At 40.8% G+C, this 22,847-nt stretch overlaps 1 protein-coding gene across 1 annotated transcript; it reads right to left on the reverse strand.

Annotated features, from left to right (window-relative positions):
- Positions 1–2,749: 2,749 nt before the first annotated feature.
- LOC146635530 (ladderlectin-like) lies at positions 2,750–3,578 on the reverse strand. Its single transcript, XM_085350164.1, has 4 exons — positions 3,489–3,578; positions 3,262–3,390; positions 2,921–3,026; positions 2,750–2,832 (listed from the first exon to the last, which is right to left on the reverse strand). The coding sequence occupies exons 1-4, from the start codon at positions 3,576–3,578 to the stop codon at positions 2,750–2,752; spliced, it is 408 nt and encodes a 135-aa protein (XP_085206290.1).
- Between the last annotated feature and the right edge of the window lie 19,269 nt (positions 3,579–22,847).

Consider the following 22,847-nt stretch of genomic DNA (forward strand, 5'->3'; position numbering starts at 1 on the left):
CATCAGGTACTCCAGGTCCGGTGAGCAGAAGGATTTGACCGGGTGCACGTTCGCATAATCACACCAGCTGTTGTTGATCATGAAACATACACCACCGCCTCTGCTTTTCCCAGTAAGATCCTGTGACCTGTCCGCGCGGTGCACAGAGAACCCCGGTAGTTGTATTGCGGAGTCCGGTACCTTGTCCGATAGCCAGGTTTCTGTGAGGCAGATCACGCAGCAGTCCCACATCTCTCGCTGGAATGAGATCCGTGCCCGAAGCTCGCACAGCTTGTTCTCCAGAGACTGCACATTAGCCAGTAATAAACTGGGTAACGGTGGTCTGTTAGTGCGCCGTCTCAGTCGAACCAGAACGCCAGATCTTCTCCCTCTGCGTCGGCGTTTGCGGCCTCCAGGGACAGAGAACAAAGGCGTCTCAGGTGAGATGAATGGGGGGTCTGCAAACGGAGCGTCCGTGTTGCAAAACTTGAACTCTGGAAAGTTATAAGAAAGACCGTCTTTTATGTCCAATAAGGTTTGTCGGTCGTACACAAGGAGACATGTGCTACTCGTGAAAAAATGAAGGAAAAGTAAAATTAAACACAGAAAAAAGCTGTTGCTTGGGGGAGCTCGCGACAAGGCTGCCATACTCTGCGCCATCTTAGATTTCAACATCTCTTTGAATATATCCAGCTCTTGAAGATGAAGAGGGCAGCAGTGGGACAGAGGAACTATTGCTTACAGCTCTGTGGAAAATTTCCAGAATATCACTAAACGTAATTATAGTTCTGTCATTCTGAACAGAAGAAGTGCAATGTCCAGCAGGACACACAGCTAAGGTTGTGGTACAAAAGAAGTGTTATGGGTTATGAGAGAAAAAAAAATTAGTCAAAAAATAAAGCAAATCTACATCTGTGGATCTGAAAAGTCTAATCATGTCCTAGACACTGAACGAGCAGAGGTGCTGTTAGAGTCAAATTGTTAAATGTTGCCATTATTTTACTTAACTTTGTAAGTCTTAGTTCAAACTGTATAATCAAAGACATTCCTTTGTTTCTGACCCCCTCCCCAACCTGTTGAACGGTGGGAGAGCCTGTAGTATTTTATTATAGGTACATCCTATGTGAAGGTTCAGTTTTCTTGTTTAGTAAACTTCCTGCCTTCATTACCCTTTTGGTGAGCAGGAGGTCACACAAATGCACCCCCAAACACAAAAACACGCACTCGCGTGCACATGCATACACACGCACACGCACACACACACACACACACACACACACACACACACACACACACACACACACACACACACACACACACACACAGTGGCTTGCAAAAGTATTCAGCCTCCTTGAACTTTTCCACATTTTGTCACATTACAGCCACAAACATGAATCAATTTTATTGGAATTCCACGTGAAAGACCAACACAAAGTGGTGTACACGTGAGAAGTGGAACGAAAATCATACATGACTCCAAACATTTTTTACAAATAAATAACTGAAAAGTGGGGTGTGCTCACAGATATTGAAGCTTGCACAGAGAGAGAGAGACAGAGATGCCCCTGAGACAATGCAGCACATAACAGCAGGATAAAAGATGCTAGCAAGCAGGGCATACATGGAACGTCATAACCAAATGGCCAGCATAGTATACCCTAGTGGCCTGGATACAGTAGGGCCTTGAAGTCCCGAGGTCAAAATAGGAGACGCGCCCTAGGGTGGTGGAGAATGACCGAGCTAAGATCCTGTGAGACTTCCAGATAGAGACGGACAAAATGGTGGTGGCTAACCAACCGGATATAGTGGTGGTAGACGAACAGAAGAAGACGGCCGTAGTGATCGATGTAGTGAATCGAATGACACAGACATGAAGATGAAGGAATATGAGAAGCTGGAGAAATACCAAGAGCTCGAGAAGATGTGGAGGGTGAAGGTAACAGTGGTCCCAGTGATAATTGGAGCACTCGGAGCAACAACTTCCAAACTAGCCAAGTGACTCCAGCAAATCCCAGGAACAACATCAGAAATCCCTGTCCAGAAGAGCCCATTCCTAGGAACAGCTGAGATACTCTCAAGCTCCCAGGCATCTGGTAGAGAACCCGAGCTTGAAGGATAAAGACCATCCACAGAAGCGAGGGGATTTTTATTTTTATTTTTTTGAAGAGAGAGAGGAAGAGACTCATATTTGTTTCACCTTACTTCAACTGTACAGAGACACCTAAAAAGTGGCTGTTCTATTAGGAATACTGTTGATAGAAGCCACAAACTATTCAAAAAGGTGATCAAACTGTCATGCCCATGTAAACACATTTTTTTAATTGTCCAAAGTCTTCGAGTAGAAGGACATCTAATTAAGACTGATAATAGAACCAGCAAATGCAGATAAATATTAAATTCCCCAGTTTTAATACATGCATATTATGACTGCTGAATATGTATATGCCTTAACACAAGAGATGTAACACAGATAGATGCTTGACTGATAGCTTTAATGTTGCATAAAAAAGCAAAAAATAAAGAGATAAACAGAAGAAGCAACAGTTTTGTAAGATCAATGCTGTGGTAACACAATCAGTCTGCTCTTGTTAAAGACACAAGGCCTAAAAGACAATGCAGTTTTTGTTGATTTGTCATTTGGATGTTTAGATTGGGTGCTACCAAGGAAGGGAAAAAAATGTAACTAGAAAATGAAAGAAGAAGGAGCAAGCATAACACAAACACTATTATACATCAGTTTGTGTTTTTATGGGAGTTTCATGCTTCAGTGTCAGCCGAGGAGTGTTGATTTTTTCTTGGCACATACAGATGGCCGATGTAAGCCACACTCCAGATCATCCCAACACTTGGAAGCTGCAAAGTTCAAAAACAGAAATTAGTAAATTCATTTAAAATCATTCACATATTAAGTATTCATGTTAAATATTAAGCTCTGAATTACGGGTATAATTTATCTGGAGACAATTCTGGTTGCCACCACTAGGCTGTCCTGGGCACCAGTGTGTATAGTGAAAAGAGCTCCCATCACTCCACAGCCAAACTTTTTCCTAGAAGACAGAGATTGGTAGCATCAGTTCAGGCGGGCCTAAAGATCATGCCTAGCCAAAGTCTTGTCAAATCAGCTTTATTTAATTGACATAACGAATGTAACCAGCTGGCAAATCTCCCATATTATTCATAATATTATTTAAGCTGCTTTTATCTGTCAGTGGCTTCTGTATTTTCTTTAATGACATATCTGTCATTAAGAGAAACAGAAAGGTATTGATAAAAAAAAGGTACCTCGAATTCATAAGTTCCTCCAATCCAAGTTTCCATGTAGTCATGATCACTAGTGAGCTTCTGAATGTGACGGTACTCGTTGCTGCTGTGCACAGATGCAAGGTGTCCACCCATTGACTTGCAGTTTCTCTTCAGTAAAGAGTTACACAGAGAGGTTTTCAAAGTCACAACTAGGCTAGATGTGTTTTAATCAAGTTTTGAAGACAATACAAATCAGAGAAACTTACCTCAGCTTGACCCCAACTCATGGATCTTGGAACGTAGACAAAACAGCGATGATTGAAATAAGACCAACCATGAGGACAACCAGAGGACATGTTGAACCGGTAACTCCTTGCTAGTGACAAATAAATAGCTGTATGTACATGTGTCTCCAGCTGATATTATATTTTGTTTTATTTTCAATCACGACATATGGAATATTGAAAAAAACAAACAAACAAACAAATATCACCTCGACAATTAAATATTATGTAGTTTAAGTGACTGAAAATGTGCAGGGCATTTTGATTCCCTTACAGTTATAAATTGTAATTATATGTATGCAGCTGCAATCTTCTTTTAGTAGTTATTAATCTTTTCACTCTAGTAATAGGCAGTAAAATTTCCAAACACAAAGTTTCATCAAAAATTATAAATATAGGAATAATCATAAAATCAATAACAAAGAGAACTGAACAGAACAAAACATGATCACTGTTAGGTATTTTGATACCACGGTAAGCATTTACAGGATATTGTTTTATACAGGAAAACTGTTACTCAATAAGGCTCATCTACTAGTTGTTTTTCTCTTTCTCTGTGACCCAAGAATTAATGTGTAGGACTCACAAGCTGGTACCTCAAGGTCGAAAACACCACAGAGATGAGACCACTTCCCTACTCCCATCCTCCCTTCCTTATCTCTTAGAAAAAGGCTCGTTAAAGGCTAGGTGGTTTGTTTCAGAATTCACTAATGAAAGAACTCTGTATTTTATGTCTAGGAGTGTATTTTGCTGGGATGATCATAAATTATAGCTGAACTGATAAACTACACAAGGGATACTTTGCTCAGAAGGCAGGAAGACGTTTCCTTATTTAGTCTGTACCGGTTTGAACTGGGAAAGCTGACACACGAACCTTTTTTTTCTCTATATAAACTGCTGTGTATCAAATAAACCTTTGAGTTGATTCTGGGAAAGCAATCTGAACAGTTTCTGTATCACTTTGTTCTCCTAACTGCTCCCGATATCGTAACTAACCCCGCTGAACGGCATACCTGAGTGTTACTTTGAATAATTAGGAGTCTTATAAGGAAAGGACAAACTCTGCTTATCGCTCACGCCACGGAGGAAACCCGGGAAGGCAATTTCCTTCAATTTTGGTGTCAGAAGTGGGATTCCTGACAGAAGGTAAATATGCGTCTTTCATATTTATATAAAGACCTATTATACCTCTCTCAGTGATCGATCCATAAAGAAACGGGATATGCTGACGAAGTTTCACTTAGTGATCCAGAGAGATACACTGACTGACTTCCTCAGTCCCCGAATCCATAAAAAAAACGGGATATGCTGACGAAGTTTCACTTAGTGATCCAGAGAGATACACTGACTGACTTCCTCAGTCCCCGAATAAAGTAAATTAACCCTTGTGTGGTGTTGGTGGACACAGGAAGTTGCCTGTTGTCTTGAATATTTTAATTTTGTTTAAAAAATAATAATAATTAATTGTTTAATTAAACGTACGCTAAAAAGTGAGAAGTTGCTCACTTAGAAAAGTGACACAGAAAGTTGCCTGTTGTCTTAAATACTTCTCGTTAAGTGAGAAGTTGCTCACCAAAGAGTGACACAGGGAGTTGCCTGTTATCTTGAAACGTACGTTAAAAAGTGAGAAGTTGCTCACTCACAGAAAGCTAGTAAATAATTAAATTTAATTTTGTTAAAAAAAAAAAAAAAAACGAAAGAAAACTGAAAACGGGTCTCACAGACCCGATTACCATACAAGGGTTAAAAGCAGTAAATTAAAAGCAGAAAGACACAGGAAGTTGCCTGTTGTTTTACGAGAAGTTGCTCGTCAGGCGAGAAGTTGCTCGCTAAGTGAGAGTTGCTCACACAAACAAAAAATTGCTAGCAATAAATTTAAAGTAACCTCAGCTGTGCCGCAGCGAAAATACTAACATAAATCCTTCAAGCGTGTAAACCCCTCTGGAAATCACTGAACATGGGTCAGAATAATTCAAAAACCACAGACAAGTCCGATAAAAAATCAAAATTACCTGTAAAACCAACAAAAATTAAATTTAAAGTCTCAAACAACAGCTCAGTACGACTCCCATTTCCGGTTACGTGTAACCCACGTCCACGAATCGGCGAAGACTTCCATGATTACGTATCCAGAACATGCGGGAGTGCTTATGTGACTGACTTTGTTTACAACTTACGGACTATAAGTTCAATGCATTCTAATTTATTTCCGGAGCCTTATCCCGAACGATTATCGCCAGAAAACAGGTCAGTAGAAATGTTGAATATCATTTGTGATAAGAAAAGTAGTCTGCTTAAAAAGTCCTGTAGAAAATATATGATAGAATGCCGCGACGTGATGCATCAAATGTTACCACTATGGAAAAAGGGACCGGAACCAGGTGTAGATACTTTTACATCAAATAAAACTAGTGCAGGCTCCAGCATAGAAAATAAATCTACCGCGGGAAAAGCTAGTCTTGCATGCTCAGCCATTCAGCCCACAGCCCCGCCGCCTTACGAAGATGAGACCGAATTAATAGTTGCTGCAGCAGCCGCATGCAAACAACGTCAGCGCTTAGATCCAACCAGCTTAAAAGACAGTGACACAAAACCTGAATCACATGCAACGGGTCTCAGCCACCTAATTGAACAAGATCAGGAAAAACAATATATACGCCGCGAGGAAGAATTAGCAGAACATAGAAAGAGAGAAAAACTTTTGAAAGAAGAATGTGAGGAACTTATGAAAAACAATTTAGACGTCTATGAAGAAAAACTTTTGCATCAGGCAGTGTCCACAATAGACACCCACATGAAACGCCACGATATCGTAGCTAGAGGTTTAGAGGTAGCTAAAGAAATACCTGTTACCCGAACTTTAATAAAGACTTATCTAAAAGAAAAAAAGGAAAAACAAAGCCGGAATGACAAAGGTCCTCACGCCAACACTCGCGGTAGTAAACAAACAGACCCAAAATCTAGTGACGTCAATGACGCCTACCCCTTTATGATAATAGGAGATCAGTGTTGTATTCAGCCCCCTAAAATCTCAGAATTAGTGACAACTATTAAAGAGCTTCCCAATCCTCTTAAAAATCCTACAGCCTTTGTCTCTGCACTACAGAGAAGTACCAGATATCACCATTTGGGTGGTCCGGATTACAGGTACATATTGTGTCAATGCATTCCTGGAGTAACCGAGTCACAACTCATAGAAGAGATAGGTGAATTAGACCCAAAGCATGATAAAGCATCCACAACTGCAGAGTTTTTGTGGGTAAATAATGACAAAGTCGCCGATTTCTTTAAGAATCTAAAGAAATTCCTGCTCACAATGTCCAGAGACAAAATTGACTTAAATGCAGTAACTATGTGTAAACAGAAGCCTGATGAATCTATCCTAGTATTCATAAAACGCTTTATGCACTGTTGGACTGATGAGGCATGCATGCCAGAGTATGGTAATGATCAGATTTTCATCACCACCTTTTTGAACAATATCCACCCCGAATGCTCTCAGTTGCTAAAAGTGACAGCTACTAATAATCTCTACGAATTGAGTAAAGATGCTTTCTTAAAGCTTGTACAACTGAAGGCCAGTGCAGACCTTTTTCCTACTATCACAAAAGCTAACAGTGTTAAGATGATGTTGAATTTTGATGTTCAAGGCTCAGAGGAAAGTGAGAAATTAATGTATGCAGGACTACCCGCTCCAGCACAGCAAGGAAGTTTCAGAGGACGGAATGGTAAGAATAGAGATGTTTGTTTTTACTGTGGAAGGACAGGACACTGGTACAGAGAGTGTCGCTTTGCAGCCACCAACAGGTCACACACGCCTCAACCACAGAACGCAGTACAAGTTCCCGCCACTAGGCGTCAGCAGAGCTCTTCCAGTCAAGGTAACTGGCAACCACAAGAAGCATGCAATAATGGCCCCACATCTAGGCCGCAGCCTTACAACCCACATTATAACCCACAAGGCAGACAAGCTAGAGGTGCAAATTTAGCTCAGTTTTCCAGTAACCGCAGACACCCAGAGCATGAATCAGAATGGGAAAGGGTGCGTTACAATTCTCACCATGATCTTTTCCCATCACCTGATAATCCCCGGCTGGGTCGCTACTAGGGAGGCCCAGGTGAGGATGAGGGACAGCAGTGTGAAGCACTACACACGATGCTGCATCTGCAGCTGTCCCCTAACACAGAACATTTGCCCATGCTACAAGTAGAAATAGATGGTAAAAAATACCCATTTTTAGTGGATAGTGGAGCCACTAAAAGTTCACTGTCTGGGAAATTCTATAATGGGCCTGTGTCCTCTGTGTGCATCAACACTATGGGAATTAATGGAACTGTAGTGCAATGCCCTAAAACTCATTCTCTAAAGACACGTTGGGGCTCTAAACCAGATGAAATCACATATCATCCATTTGTAATTATTCCAAACTCGCCTGTGAATTTATTAGGCAGAGATCTAATGGCAAAAATGAATTTGTGTATTTCATTTAACACAAAAGGTGAAATGTTTGCTGATACTGATAACAGCTATGTTTTCTCTGCCTTATGTACCATGGAGAAGGAACAGCCTCTGTGTCAGCTGGACGGCTCAGCAGAGAATGAACTCAACACCTTTTTGTCTGGTATTCCACGACACACACTGTGCCAAAGACGTGTTCAAAAACCACTGCCAGGTAATCCCATATCTGGGAGCCACACTTTTGTTTCTCTCACACTGTTCAACAACATGATAACTGCTCACACAAGTGAAGGCCAAACAGTGGTTTTGTCACATAACTCAGACATAGGTTATGACATAACTACACCATGTCGTCACATAGATCTAGCCTATCCTATCCACTGTACTATTTCTGCACTTACGTTGCCAGCTGAATACCAGAATATGACATTGTGGTCTAAAGGTGAGAATGATGTAGGATTTATTGACTGTATACCTTATCACGCACAGCTAAAAAACAACACGCCAGTATATGTCAAGCAGTATCCCATTTCTGTCGAAAAAGCCTCAGCCCTAGATGTCATCATAGGAGATTTATTGACTACAGGAGTGATAAAGCCTACAGTATCTCCATATAATACTCCTGTCAATCCTGTGCCAAAGCCTAACAAACCTGGCGTATGGCGTTTTACACAAGACTTAAGACAAATTAATGCAGTCATTATCCCTTTGCCACCTCTGGTTCCGGATGTCCCCAGCATATTGACATGTATTCCATCCACAGCCACACATTTTACCGTGGTGGATTTATGCTCTGCCTTTTTCTCAGTGCCTGTGCATGTAGATACACAGCCGTTATTTGCATTTACACATAGAAATAAGCAGTACACTTGGACTCGTCTGCCTCAAGGCATGATAGACAGCCCTGCTGCTTTCTCAATGGTGATCCGTGCTACCCTGGACAGCTTCGCTCCTCCTGAGGGCTGTACTCTGATCCAGTATGTGGACGATCTCCTCCTCTGTGCTCCGAGTGAGGAATTGTGTCAAACTGCTACACACATGCTTCTCCAGCACCTCCAAAAGACTGGCCACAAAGCATCTGCAAAGAAAATGCAGTACTGTCAGACTTCTGTTCAATATTTGGGATTTACACTGTCTCACGGAAAACGTTCCATGACTGCAGACAGGGTCAAAGCTGTGACCTCCGTCCCTCGGCCTACTACACAGAAGGAAATGCTGTCCTTCTTAGGCATGGTGAACTATTGCAGACAGTGGATACCAGACTGTTCTTTTCATGACCACATTCTGCGTGAATGCTGCAAAAAAGACAAGCCTCCTCGAATACTGTGGTCCACAGAAATGACTGCCTCTTTCAATGCATTAAAGGGAGCGCTGACCTCCGCCCCTTGTTTGGGTCTGCCTGACTACCACTTACCTTTCCATCTGTACGTTACAGAGAACGGCATGACCTGCACAGGTGTACTGGCCCAAGAGCATGGCAGTGGCTACCGTCCAGTAGCCTTCTATTCAAAGGTATTGCCAGCAGTAGTTCAGGGGATGCCGGCCTGCCTGAGAGCAGTAGCAGCTTGCTCTATCATGATAAGGGACTGCGAGAAGCTTACACTCTCACATGACACTATTCTACACACCAATCACCAGGTCACGACCATTCTAGCAAACATAACTACACAACACATGACTGCACAACGTCGCTCAGGTTATGAAGCTACACTGACCTCCACAGCAAACCTCACCATAAAAGCGAGCAGCACACCCAATTCGCCAGCACATTTATTGATCCATATGCTGTGTTCTTCTGACCGACAGGATGGCTCAGACATGCTTGATGATCATGACTGCATGACACGAATACACGAATCCACAGCACCACGTCCAGATTTAGAGCAAACACCTATCCCAGACTCAGCCACGGTTTATGTGGACGGGTCCTGTTCAAGGCCGAATGACAACTCATTTCTTTGTGGCTATTCAGTGGTGACATTGCCTGACATCATACTAGAGGCTCACTCATTACCATTTCAATCAGCACAAAAAGCAGAGCTCATGGCTTTAATACGCGCCTGTGAGCTCCATTTGGATAAGCGTGTGACAATTTACACAGACAGCCGCTATGCGTTTGGCGTCGTACATGACTTTGGCACATTGTGGAGACAAAGAGGATTTAGATCTGCTGATGGAAAACCGATTGCTAATTCTGATCTTGTGCAGAGACTTTTGCAGGCTATACAGCTGCCATCGGCCGTTGCAGTTGTAAAAACGAAAGGACACAGTACAGCTGACACAGACGAAGCAACAGGTAATGCCTTAGCAGACGTGACAGCCAAAGCTGCAGCTGCATCACAGCTCCCACCTCCACAGGAAGTATTATCTGTGCCCCTACAGCTGCCACTTGTTACACTCCCAGACTATTTCGAAACAAATGTTGATTTAAAATTCATACAAGCGCAAGCATCTGCCTGTGATTACACCTATTGGGAGAATAATGGCTGTACCTTAGATGACAGAGATGGCCTATATAAAAACCTTGAGGGTTTGATTGCCCTCCCATCTTCCCTGCTGCCAGTCCTTGTCCGACATTTTCACGGTGTGAGTCATGTCGGACAAAGAGGGGTAATAGGAGCAATAAAATCAAGATTTGTAATTGAGAAAACATTGCATGCAGTAAAAAGCATATTAGCAACCTGTCTAACATGTGCACGAACTAATGTAGGAAGACCAAAAGCAGAACATCAGCATTTACCACAACCAGATTTTCCATTTCATACATTACAAATTGATTTCACACACATGCCAGCACAAGGAAGCATCAAGTACTTACTGGTAATAGTGGATCAATTTAGTAAATGGGTAGAAGCTTATCCAACATCAAAAGAAACTGCAGAAGTAGTCTGTCAAAAGTTGTGCAATGAAATAATACCCAGATTCGGAATACCTCACCAAATTAACAGTGATAGAGGACCTTCATTTACATCAGAAGTAATTCAAAAGTGTACTAAAACTCTAGGAATAGACTGGAAATATCATGTGCCATACCATCCTCAGAGTTCAGGAGTTGTAGAAAGAATGAATAGGACCATAAAAAATCGCCTGACTAAAGCAATGATAGAAACAGGAATGACCTGGATCAAACTACTTCCTCAAATCCTCTGCGAGATTAGAATGACTCCATCCGCAGCAACCAAATTATCTCCATTTGAAATAATCATGGGAAGACCATTTCCAACACCATGGTCAGCTTCCAGAGGGGCACCGCTATTGGAAGGGGACATAGACACTGCATTGTCCGACTATGTCCACAATCTGGTAGAAACACTGAATAATAACTATCAGAAAGTTTGTCTCTCCCAGCCTCTCCCCTCCACAGATCCAACCCACAAGTGGAGACCAGGGGACGCGGTACTGGTGAAGTCACTAAAACCAAGAACACTCGGGGAGGCCGCGTTTTCCAGCCCCCAGACTGTACTGGCAGTGACGAGAACCAGCATCCTTACGGACGGACAACCTCAGTGGATTCATGCCAGCAGGGTTAAGACCAGCCCAATCGGACCATCTCAGGCGTCGGATCAAGCAGACGACATCTCCGGCGAGCCAGCGCCCGGAACTAGAGCAAATAAACACACACGGGTAGATGACATCTCAGGCGAGCCAGCGCCCGGATCCAGTGCACACACACAATCACTGATTAACACACAACGTCTGAAAGAGCCACAGCAAGGTACTCGAACATCCAGCAGGAATAGAAAGCCAAAAGTACCACATGATGTCTAACCTGATAAAGCTAGACTCACTCCATCCTGATAATGGAGAAAATGAAATGCCCATTGTCATCATACGGCGCTTATTCAATGTCTCTCAAACCTGGGACCAGGCCAGAAGACGACTGAAGAACTGTTTTTCTTATATATTTAGGTTATTTATCATACTTATCGCATTAACCTTAGGATTTTTCTTTGCTATTTTGTATTGTAAACTGCAACCATGTTCACATTTTTGCAGGTCATATTTTGCTGACGATACTTCATGCTCTATTTTGCGAGACACCTACTTAATGCACTCCTCACGCTCCCTAAAATCAGTAAATGGCAACATAGACGCCACTAATAAACCATTTTATGCGCCCTCTAGAGCAGGAGTCAACTCCTGGTATGAAAATGCTAGAACAGCTGCTCGTGATTTAGGAAACAGCAATTGTTATGTCTGTTCAAAGGGTAATCCAGAACAGGTTATAGTGGGATACCCAATCTCAGGTTTTCCCCTGACAAAGATGCTATTCAAAAATGATGAAAAGGGGCCCTTAACAGTAACCCTGATTGAAGCGGTGCGAGTGGAACTAAGTCCTTTAGATTGTCTACTCATATACACAGGACAAGTCTCTAGTAAGGATGTTAGCATGATTAACGACTCTACCCACCCCTGTAACCCAATGAAGCGCCCCGAAGACCGCACTGAACCTCTCTCGCCCCCAAAACAGGTGCGCCATCACCCAAATATCTTGATGACATGCATACACCGACCAAAACTTGAAAACATAAATTATGACGCGCAAAACTATACATTTTTTTCTGACTCTCCAGGAGCACGTTGTAATGAAACATGGCTAGCAGCGAGTGTTGACAGGACACAACATAAACATATGTTCTTTTATCTATATGCATATATAAGTACGCATTCAGATAACTCCACAATCCTGCATTCGCCCAACACACTAAACGACTCGTACTGGGGAGGCATATTAAAAGGCTTTACAGCTTCGCGCCTGACCAGACCAATCCCACATGCTTATTGGATGTGCAATAATACCCTTAGAGTGGCTTTACCTGTTAATTGGACCGGTACCTGCGGTCTAGTAACTTTAGCTCAAGAACTACTAATACAACAAACCTCAGATCTGCCTGTATCCAGCAGACGTACAAAACGCTCCGCTTACTCACATAACGTTTACATAGATGCTATAGGGGTTCCACGCGGGATACCAAGGGAATTGAAGGCACAAGGGGAAATATCTGCAGGGTTTGCCTCACTAATACCGCATATACAGGTAAACAAAAATGTAGCCTGGATCAATTATGTTTATTACAATCAGCAAAGACTTACTAATTTGACCAATACGGCCCTTAAGGCCCTAGGAGAACAGATGTCGGCTACCTCTTTAATGACCATGCAAAATAGGATGGCCTTAGACATGCTGTTAGCTGAGAAAGGAGGTGTTTGCGCGATGTTCGGAGATGTTTGTTGTACTTTCATTCCCAATAATACCGCCCCTAACGGTTCATTCACACAGGCTATGAATAAACTTGAAGCATTGCAGATAGAACTAAGAGCCAATGCAGGTCACGGTCAGTGGATAGACAAGTGGCTGCAGGACACGTTTGGAAAATGGAAGGAACTAATTGTAGCTTTTGTAACCATTGTAGCATGTATTATTTTGTTTTTGATGATTATTGCCTGTTGTGTGGTACCCTGTGTACGTTCAATGATAACCCGTATAGCTACTACTACAGCTACTTCAATGTATTTGCAATTGACACAAATTGACCCAGATTATGTGTCAGATGTCATCAATGATGATCCTGATGTCTGTATTGAGCATTAGATTGTGAATTACTCAATCGTCAAAGAAGAGACTGACGTTTTCTTCTTTTTCTTTTCTTCTTTTTAAGATTTTGATATTAAGCTCACTCGAAGGCACATTTATAATTTGTTTCACATTTATGATTTATCTTTATATTATGTTATTACATTTGTGATTTTTCCTTTCTATTTGAGTTATTATTTTTAAAAATAATAAAAGAGGGGAAACTGTTAGGTATTTTGATACCACGGTAAGCATTTACAGGATATTGTTTTATACAGGAAAACTGTTACTCAATAAGGCTCATCTACTAGTTGTTTTTCTCTTTCTCTGTGACCCAAGAATTAATGTGTAGGACTCACAAGCTGGTACCTCAAGGTCGAAAACACCACAGAGATGAGACCACTTCCCTACTCCCATCCTCCCTTCCTTATCTCTTAGAAAAAGGCTCGTTAAAGGCTAGGTGGTTTGTTTCAGAATTCACTAATGAAAGAACTCTGTATTTTATGTCTAGGAGTGTATTTTGCTGGGATGATCATAAATTATAGCTGAACTGATAAACTACACAAGGGATACTTTGCTCAGAAGGCAGGAAGACGTTTCCTTATTTAGTCTGTACCGGTTTGAACTGGGAAAGCTGACACACGAACCTTTTTTTTCTCTATATAAACTGCTGTGTATCAAATAAACCTTTGAGTTGATTCTGGGAAAGCAATCTGAACAGTTTCTGTATCACTTTGTTCTCCTAACTGCTCCCGATATCGTAACTAACCCCGCTGAACGGCATACCTGAGTGTTACTTTGAATAATTAGGAGTCTTATAAGGAAAGGACAAACTCTGCTTATCGCTCACGCCACGGAGGAAACCCGGGAAGGCAATTTCCTTCAATCACTTAAAAAAAGTCAATGGAAATGTGTTTTAGCAACTGAATCTGCAAGTATCTCTGGTCCTGGTAAAGCTGAGGGGGCATGGTGGCAAAGTATGGTCACCTTTGGATTTAAACTTTCGACTTTTTGATAGCCAGAAGGGCTGATATGAGGCTGATATTAGGCTGGCATTTCTGGTATGTGACTTGTGCTCAAACTTAGGCAATTGTTAAACCGAAAAATGACAAACCAATATGGTATTTATAGTTATACAACTTATACTAAATGAACAACTTTAATGTATCTAAAAGGTCTTTGAACTGGCTTGTGACTGTTTTTATTTTCTTTTTTTGGGACTCTATTTCTATGTGCAATTTAAATTTCATAATATCTCTTCCTCTCTCTTGCTGTATTATATATAATTATATATTTTAAAATATTTTTTTGTTGACCTGCGTTTCCTTAAAAGATATCCTCCTTATTATAAACTCATCATGCACAACACAATTGCTTTCCTTTTTTTTTTATAAACGTGATTAACTTTGGTGAAAATATGGAAATGTCCACTGACCTGTTGGAATTAAACCTCCTGCACCACTGCCGACATCTTCATGTGGATGAAATGAACAAATTAAAACATTAGATGGTGACGAATTATTTAAACACGTACATACTGACATATATTTACATACTTTACATTATACTGCAATACTCACTAGCAGTGGTCAGAACCATCGATCCACAAAGAAGTGCAGCCAGAACCAGGAGCTTCATGGTGTCTCTGTGAAAAAACAGAAGACAATAATACTGTCAATTCTTTAAATAAAGGAGATAAGATAATTTAAGAGTTTGTACCAGACCTTTTGTAGAAGGTCTTCTTTCTTTTCAGTGTGAGCCAGTAGCTTCAGCCTTCCACCTTAGAGGTGATGAACAGCTCCGAGACTAGTGTTTATATACTCTTACATTTGTATACTTGCAAAATCAGGAAACAACTTATTTCTTAACCAAAAAAACAACAACAACCAAACAAACAAAAACCCAATTGCCTCATCCCTAATTTGATTTCATGCTGACTTGGTTTCAGATATTTACTGATAGTCAACGAGAGGTTTCAAAGATTACAAGGATCAAGGATATTAAAATACATTGTAATTAGTGTCATTATCAGTATTTAAAAAGACACAATGCATAACGTCTTCCTCCTGTTCTAAAAGTTAAGAATGTATTGCCACCCCTTGATAACGTAATTGTGACTGAAAATATTGTTGCAGTTAGTTAAATATAAACTGGAAGAAATATCATGTTGTCCTTTGAGATAAAACTGAAGATTTAAACAGTTTTAAATCCATTACACTAACAGAGAACTCTACAGCCTGGTAACATGGACTTTAAATACTTACAACTTTAAATAAATACATTAGCTGCAGGTTTCATAGATGTGTAATTTATTCTTTTCATTTAATAGAGTAGTAAGGTCTATTATACTATAGCATAATAGTGCGCATGTGCCAACCAGCATGTAGCCTGTTACAGTTAGTCCTGCTTTTTCTCATTAGTTTAGCTTTTTTTGCCTTACATGTACTTTTATCTGTTTATTGTCTTTCCCTCAATCATGTGGATTGAGAGAGTTTCTGTTCTGCTGATGGACGCAGAAGTGCTACTTTTGTCAAGGAACGGGACAACATCTATATACTGCATGGACTGTTTACTCGCTGGCCAGACCTGCAGACGTACCAGCTGAAATTTGGAGAAAAACACAACTGGGATGCAGAGGTCAAGGACAGAAGAGAAGGAAGAAGGAGACGGTGAGACAGCGGAGGCTCGAAGCAAGGAGGAGGTATAAACCATGTCTGCCGTCTATCGTATGGGAAATGTGCGATCGTTAATAAATAAAATTGATGAGCTCTCAGCGCTTGTACGGAGTCAGAGGGAATACCGGGAGTGTAGTCTTATGTCTTTCACTAAATCATGGATGCACCAGGACATTCCCAACGATAACACATCCTTGGAAGGCTTCCATATACTGTTCGGGCAGACAGGGACAGCATCAGTAGTGGTAAGAAGAAAGGAGGTGGGCTTGCTGTTTTTGTTATACATAACAATAAAAGAAAGGTTTTGTTGCCCGGATATTGAACTGTGTGCTGTTGGACTCGGGTCGTATCATTTGCCCAGGGAATTTACTCACGTCAGATTGCTGGCTGTTTACGTTCCTCCCTCGGCTAACCCCAGAGCTGCATGTGACACTACCCACTCAGCACCCAAGTGCCTTCATTCTGATCTCGGGTGACTTCAACCATGTTACATGGACAATACATTACCAGCATTTAAACAATATGTGGACTGTCCCACCAGGGGGGAGAGAATCTTAGACCTACTGTATGTTAATGCTAAGGATGCATACAGCTCCTCCTCCCTCCCCCCACTTGGAAGGTCAGATCACAACCTGATTCACCTCACCCCCCACTATGTGCCAATGGTGAGGAGGGAACCTGTCACCACGAGGAGCATTACCCACATCACCCACTGCGTGAGTATGTGAGTGGGCTGAGCAGCTCCTTTAGTCAGAGACTGAAACACCCTCGCTGCAGGAAGGAGCGCTTTCGCAGATCATTCATCCCAACAGCAGTTAGACTCTATAACTCCTCAATCACGATGTCATAAGTCACTGGACACTGTGAACATCCACGGTCACCACTTCATGCATAATGGACCTTCCATGACCTTCCAAGCTATATAGTTTATGTCTTCCATATTTCCAACTATATCCATAATCACATACTGTGTATGCTACCATTGTATATAGTGTATTATCTTACTTTTTTCATTGATTGTACTTATTTGTATTTTTGTATTTCCTTCATATATCAATTGAAAATATCAATAAAGTCTTATCTTATCTTATCTTATCCTATCTTATTAGGAGGTGGTCAGAGGAGGCCTTGGCGGAACTACAGGGCTGTTTCGAGGTGACCGACTGGGAGATACTCTGTGAGCCTCACGCCGAGGACATCAATGGGCTTACTGAGTGTGTCACAGACTACATAACTTTCTGCACAGACTCCATTGTTCCAGCTCAGACTGTTCATTGTTTCCCAAATAACACGTTGTGGGTGACTAAGGTCAAGAGGTGAGAAGGGTTCAGGTGTTACTAAAGGACAAGATCAGAGAGGCTAAGGACAATTACAGGAGGAAGCTGGAGTGGAAACTCCAGCAAAGCAGCATGAGAGAGGTTTCGAATGGCATGAAGACCATCACTGGATTCAGGCCAACCAACAGCAGGGGAGGTAAGGGAGGTGAGAATAGAGCTAATGAGTTGAATTTGTTCTTCAACAGATTCGAAACTGCAGTGACTGCTCTCACCCCCCCCCCCCCCCCCCAAAAAAAAAAAAACTCACCTGTAGTCAGCCTGGAATCCAGAACAACACCACTGTACCTCCCTCTCTCTTCACATAGCGCTGTTGTCTCTTGTGAGAGTCCTGACACCTCAATCGTGCCTACACCCATCTGGACCAGCCGGCGGGCACTGTGAGGGTCATGTTTTTTGACTTTTCTAGTGCTTTCAACACCATCAGGCCGACCCTCCTGGGTAATAAGTTAGCAGCGATGCAGGTGGATGCTTCTCTGGTGTCCTGGATTATTGATTACCTGACAGGAAGACCACAATATGTACGTCTCCCACAGTGTGTGTCTGACAAGGTGATCAGCAACACAGGGGCACCACAAGGGACTGTCTTCTCCCCCTTCCTCTTCACTCTCTACACCACAGACTCCAGCCACTGCACAGAGACCTGCCATCTTCAGAAGTTTTCTGATGACTCTGCGGTGGTTGGATGCATCAGCAGGGATGATGAGACAGAGTACCGGGCTGTGGTCGACTCCTTTGTCACGTGGTGTGAGCAGAATCATCTACAGCTCAACGTGGCAAAGACCAAGGAACTGATCGTGGACTTCAGGAAGACCAGGAAACACTTGACCCCTGTTTCAATCCAGGGGGTCAATGTTGACATTGTGGAGGACTATAAATACCTTGGAGTACACATTGACAATAAACTGGACTGGGCTAAAAACACCACAGCACTTTAAGGGCCAGAGTCGTCTCTATTTTTTGAGGCGACTGAGGTCCTTCAACATCTGCTGAAGAATGCTCAGGATTTTCTATGATTCTGTTGTGGCCAGTGCGATCCTCTATGCTGTTGCATGCTGGGGGAGCAGGCTGAGGGTCGCAGATGCCAACAGACTCGATAAACTGATCTGTAAGGCCAGCAATGTTGTGGGGATGGAGCTGGACTCCCTTAAGGTGGTGTCGGAGAGGCGGATGTTGTCCAAGATAAAGACAATGTGGGATAACACCTCCCACCCACTCCACGACATGCCGGTCAGTCACAGGAGCTCGTTCAGTGAGAGACTGAGATTACCGAAAAGCACCACTGAACGACACAGGAAATCATTCCTGCCTGTGGCCATCTCCCTCTACAACTCCTCCACCTAACACACTGTATACTGCAATAGCTACACCCTTTTTGCACATGCTCTTCTTTCTTATTCAGCTATTTATCAATAAGCGACTTACATGTGTATATATGTGCATATGCATGCATACATTGTATATATTGTGCTATTCCGTACTTAGTGTATTGTCTGTCTGTGTTACTGTTTATACTGGAGCACTGTAACCAAAATAATTTCCCCTAGGGATCAATAAAGTATTCTGATTCTGATTACCATCAGCTATATCCACTATGGGGGGAAACTAGTGAGGGAGACCATTAAGACCAAGCTGGGATTCTTGAGTCTAGAGGTTTGGAGAAACTTCCTCCCTTTCTTTCATCACAGCTGTCATGTTGACCCATTGAGAGAGGCATCGTTTCAGAAACATCAGGGAAGCCTGAAGTTTGTCGCAGGCATCACACAGGACTCAAGATCTTCACCACCAACTCCCTTACTGGGAACTCGTCAAAGCTCCACTGTAGACCTGCCCCAGAAGATGAATAACCCAAGATTTCATGAACAGCGTGATAGAGACCTATCCTCTTTGTAATTTCAGAAGTACTCAGATAATCCTCAGAGGATTCAGTCCTGCAGAAAGATATATATTCAATATATATTATCCTCTCTGGTTATTCTGGTATGAATGACTCTGAATTACGTTATGGTAAATAACACACTATTGGCAAAAAAACGTGTGAAATAATTCCAGATTATAGTTTTTACTTCAACATACATGTGAAGACCTTTGACCTAAATAAAGTTTTATTTAATGCTGCTAGAGAGAACATTGTGTCTTCTTCATGCACGTTCAGTATTTAAAACAAGCCGTGAAGATCTGAGATCAGCAGCTTTTTGAAACACCAAACTGAGATACTGTTTGAACTACTATTGCTGATATATAGTCACAGTTACATGGATGTTTAATCGCTTTGACTGTTTGTCTTTAACTTTATCAGTAAAACAGCTGCAGTTACTGTTGTAAGTCCTGAGGTCTGAATCTGAGACCAGCTTCTGTAATAACAAAGAGAACAGAATCATCACAAGCTATGAAATATAAAGTGTGTCTCTCAAATCTGAAATAAAGCTAATCCTTCCATGTCCTCACACACATCAGGATCTGAAGTTTTACTCTTACATGTTTTTCAGCTGACATTAGCTGTTACTTTATTAAAAAAAAGACTTATATACTATCAGATTATCCAGGCTAATATTTATCTTTGAGTAACTGGTGCTTTTTAAATGGAGATCTGCAAAGATGAGATGATGGAAAAAGTTTCCAGTCCTGGCTCAATCTGCTACTGCATCATGATCACCAACATAGGTGTCATAACTGGTGTTTGTGCTGCTTGGGTATTTGACAGCAAATATTAACGCTTTAAATTATTTCTCTTGAAGGATGTAAGTTGTACAGAGTACTGTTCATGTAACTTTGTGAACAATTAACAATAATTAGACTGTTTTTTAGCCTGAACATTTTAAACAAACTCAGGAAAACAAACAAACAACAACAACAAAACAAATACAAAGAGTCTGCTAAAAAAAAAATCACCAGTGGAAAACTTAACCATAAATTTTAACTTAAGCTGCCAAACGGCCGTAGTTGGTTTTAGCACATAAATATTGGACTTATTATCAATGAGGGGTTACTGAAGTGCAAGCGTGTCTTTTAATTTGGTGTTTCTGTCCTTGCAGATGTGGCAAGAGACAAATTTAAATTTAAAAACCAGCTCTACACAGGAGCAGAAAGTGTCATGATTCACTGCGATAAAGGACCCAAACGCAAGACTCGGAAAAAAGAGGGATGAACAAGAAGAGGCAGTTTCTATTGTGCTGTGAAAACTCAGATGCCAAAATACAGGCAACAGAACATAATAACTGGAAACAAGGAAACTAAACTTGGAAACAGAGAACTAAGAAACTAAGAAACTAACAAGTTACACTTAGAACCAGGAGCATGGAGGAAACACATAATGCTTGTCGTACTCTCACTAATGTAAGGGTACGACACGATAATAAGCAGGTGATGACAGAGGGCTAAATTACACAGCAGAGTTATGAGAAAATGGGAGACAGAAGGGAAACACAGCTGGGCCTAATTAGGCAGGACGAGACAAGGGAAGCAAAACTAGGCACACAACCTAAGCACACTAAACTATAAACAAAAGAGCAAAAGAGACAACACGAAGCGTAGGTACAGAGACACAAACTTAACACTTGTCATTTTGTCTCTGCACACTACCACAGTGGATTGTACATCAAAAAATCAATATGTGACTGAAGTACAGACTTTAGCTTTAACTCAAGAGAAAAAGCACAATCACAGTCACAGTCATTTTTATACACAGTCTCCCATTTTCTCCCATGTTCGTATTTCATTGGACAATTACCTTAAAAGCAGTTTCATGGCCAGATGAGGCCTACTCCCTTATTCATTCATGAAAGTGAACCAGACAGAATATCTGAAGTTGTTTTTAAAATGTTGAATTTGGATTTCATAGCTTGTTATTTCACTTTTAATGTTTTTTAAGACATGAGAAATTGATAAGTATGAGAACTACATTTTTCTTGTCATAGAAAAATTAATAAAACTTTCAAGTAAAAAGCAGAACTTTTGAAAAAAAGTATGATGAAATTTATGATGAAATTCCTTTTGTCAAACAAAACAGAAGTTACAAAACAACATTGTCTAGACATTTGTCTAGACAGCCCCAGTTCCAAGGAAGTTTAATTACAGAAAAATTGTGATTATATAAATAAATACACATAATGCAATAATTGAATGATTTCCAAACTCATGAATCCAGATTTTATGCATAACAAAGCACAGGAAACATACAAAAATGCTTGAACTGAGAAAACTTAACATGAAAAACAACAACTCGTCTTAAATTTAATAGCAACACATCTAGCTCGAAAAGTCAGTGGTACTACAAAAAACAGCTGGCAGCTAATTGGATTAATTGGCAACAGGGTAGTAACATGATATATATGATATAACATGAAGCGCCTTGAGGCGACTTATGTTGTGATTTGGCGCTATATAAATAAAATTGAATTGAATTGAATTGAATATATTCTATAATAATAGTAACTTAGAGAGGCAGTTTTCTTAAAAGTAAATCCTATTAGAAATTTTTTTCTCAATGTAATAATACAAATAGATTGAGTCTCTCATCATCTACAGTTATGTTTATCATCAATAGATTTTAAGAATCTAGAGAAATCTCTGTGCTCAAGACAAAGACCAAAAAAACAAACAAAAAAAAACTGCATAGACATGATCTTTGGGCTGTCAGGCAGTGCTACATTGAAAACATTCTGTTCACTGTATTGGAGGATTACTTACAAGGAAAATAGTGTCAGCAGATTTCACTAGGTGATCCACAATTGCTGGTTAAAACTCGTGTAAAAAAAAATCTATATGTGTACATAATCCAGAAAGGCGAATAATTTGGCTCAATAGTTAAATTGAGGCCAAATTGAAAACTGTTCTGTGGTCAGACATATCAGAAGTCGAAATTATTTTTGGAAAACAATAAAACAGGTCAAAGACATGGTTTGGTCCAATGATTTATCATTATTGGACATATGTGAAAGTTTTAGTTTGTTTGTTTTCTGTGGTGCTTTTGTGTCTACATATATATATAATATATATATATATATATATATATATATATATATATATATATATATATATAGAGAGAGAGAGAGAGAGAGAGAGAGAGAGAGTTCTTTCATGTCACCACCACAGGCCTGTTGGGTAATTAAAATCAGCCTTCTGTTGAACCTGTACCATGCTAAGACATGGATGAACTCTTGAATAGACTTAAGGAGTAGGTAGTTTTCTCTTTTAAAAAGCTATTTTTTTCAAAAAATATGTACATTTATCAGGTAGTTTATTATTTAAAATGTTTAAGACTGATGACAGTCAGTCACAATCAGCCTGAAATGTAAT

Source organism: Diplotaxodon limnothrissa, linkage group LG3 (genome assembly GCF_057381915.1).
Source record: "Diplotaxodon limnothrissa isolate DT_005_m linkage group LG3, D_limnothrissa_male_GT1.1, whole genome shotgun sequence".
NCBI lineage: Eukaryota > Metazoa > Chordata > Actinopteri > Cichliformes > Cichlidae > Diplotaxodon > Diplotaxodon limnothrissa.

Excerpts from the sequence above, each read along its gene's own strand:
- LOC146635530 (XM_085350164.1), bottom strand. The coding sequence starts at position 3,578 with ATGTCCTCTGGTTGTCCTCATGGTTGGTCTTATTTCAATCATCGCTGT. Across the intron at positions 3,027-3,261 it reads GAGGAACTTATGAATTCGAG|GAAAAAGTTTGGCTGTGGAG; the intron begins GTACCTTTTTTT and ends TCTGTCTTCTAG. Across the intron at positions 2,833-2,920 it reads TCTCCAGATAAATTATACCC|CTTCCAAGTGTTGGGATGAT; the intron begins GTAATTCAGAGC and ends TGAACTTTGCAG.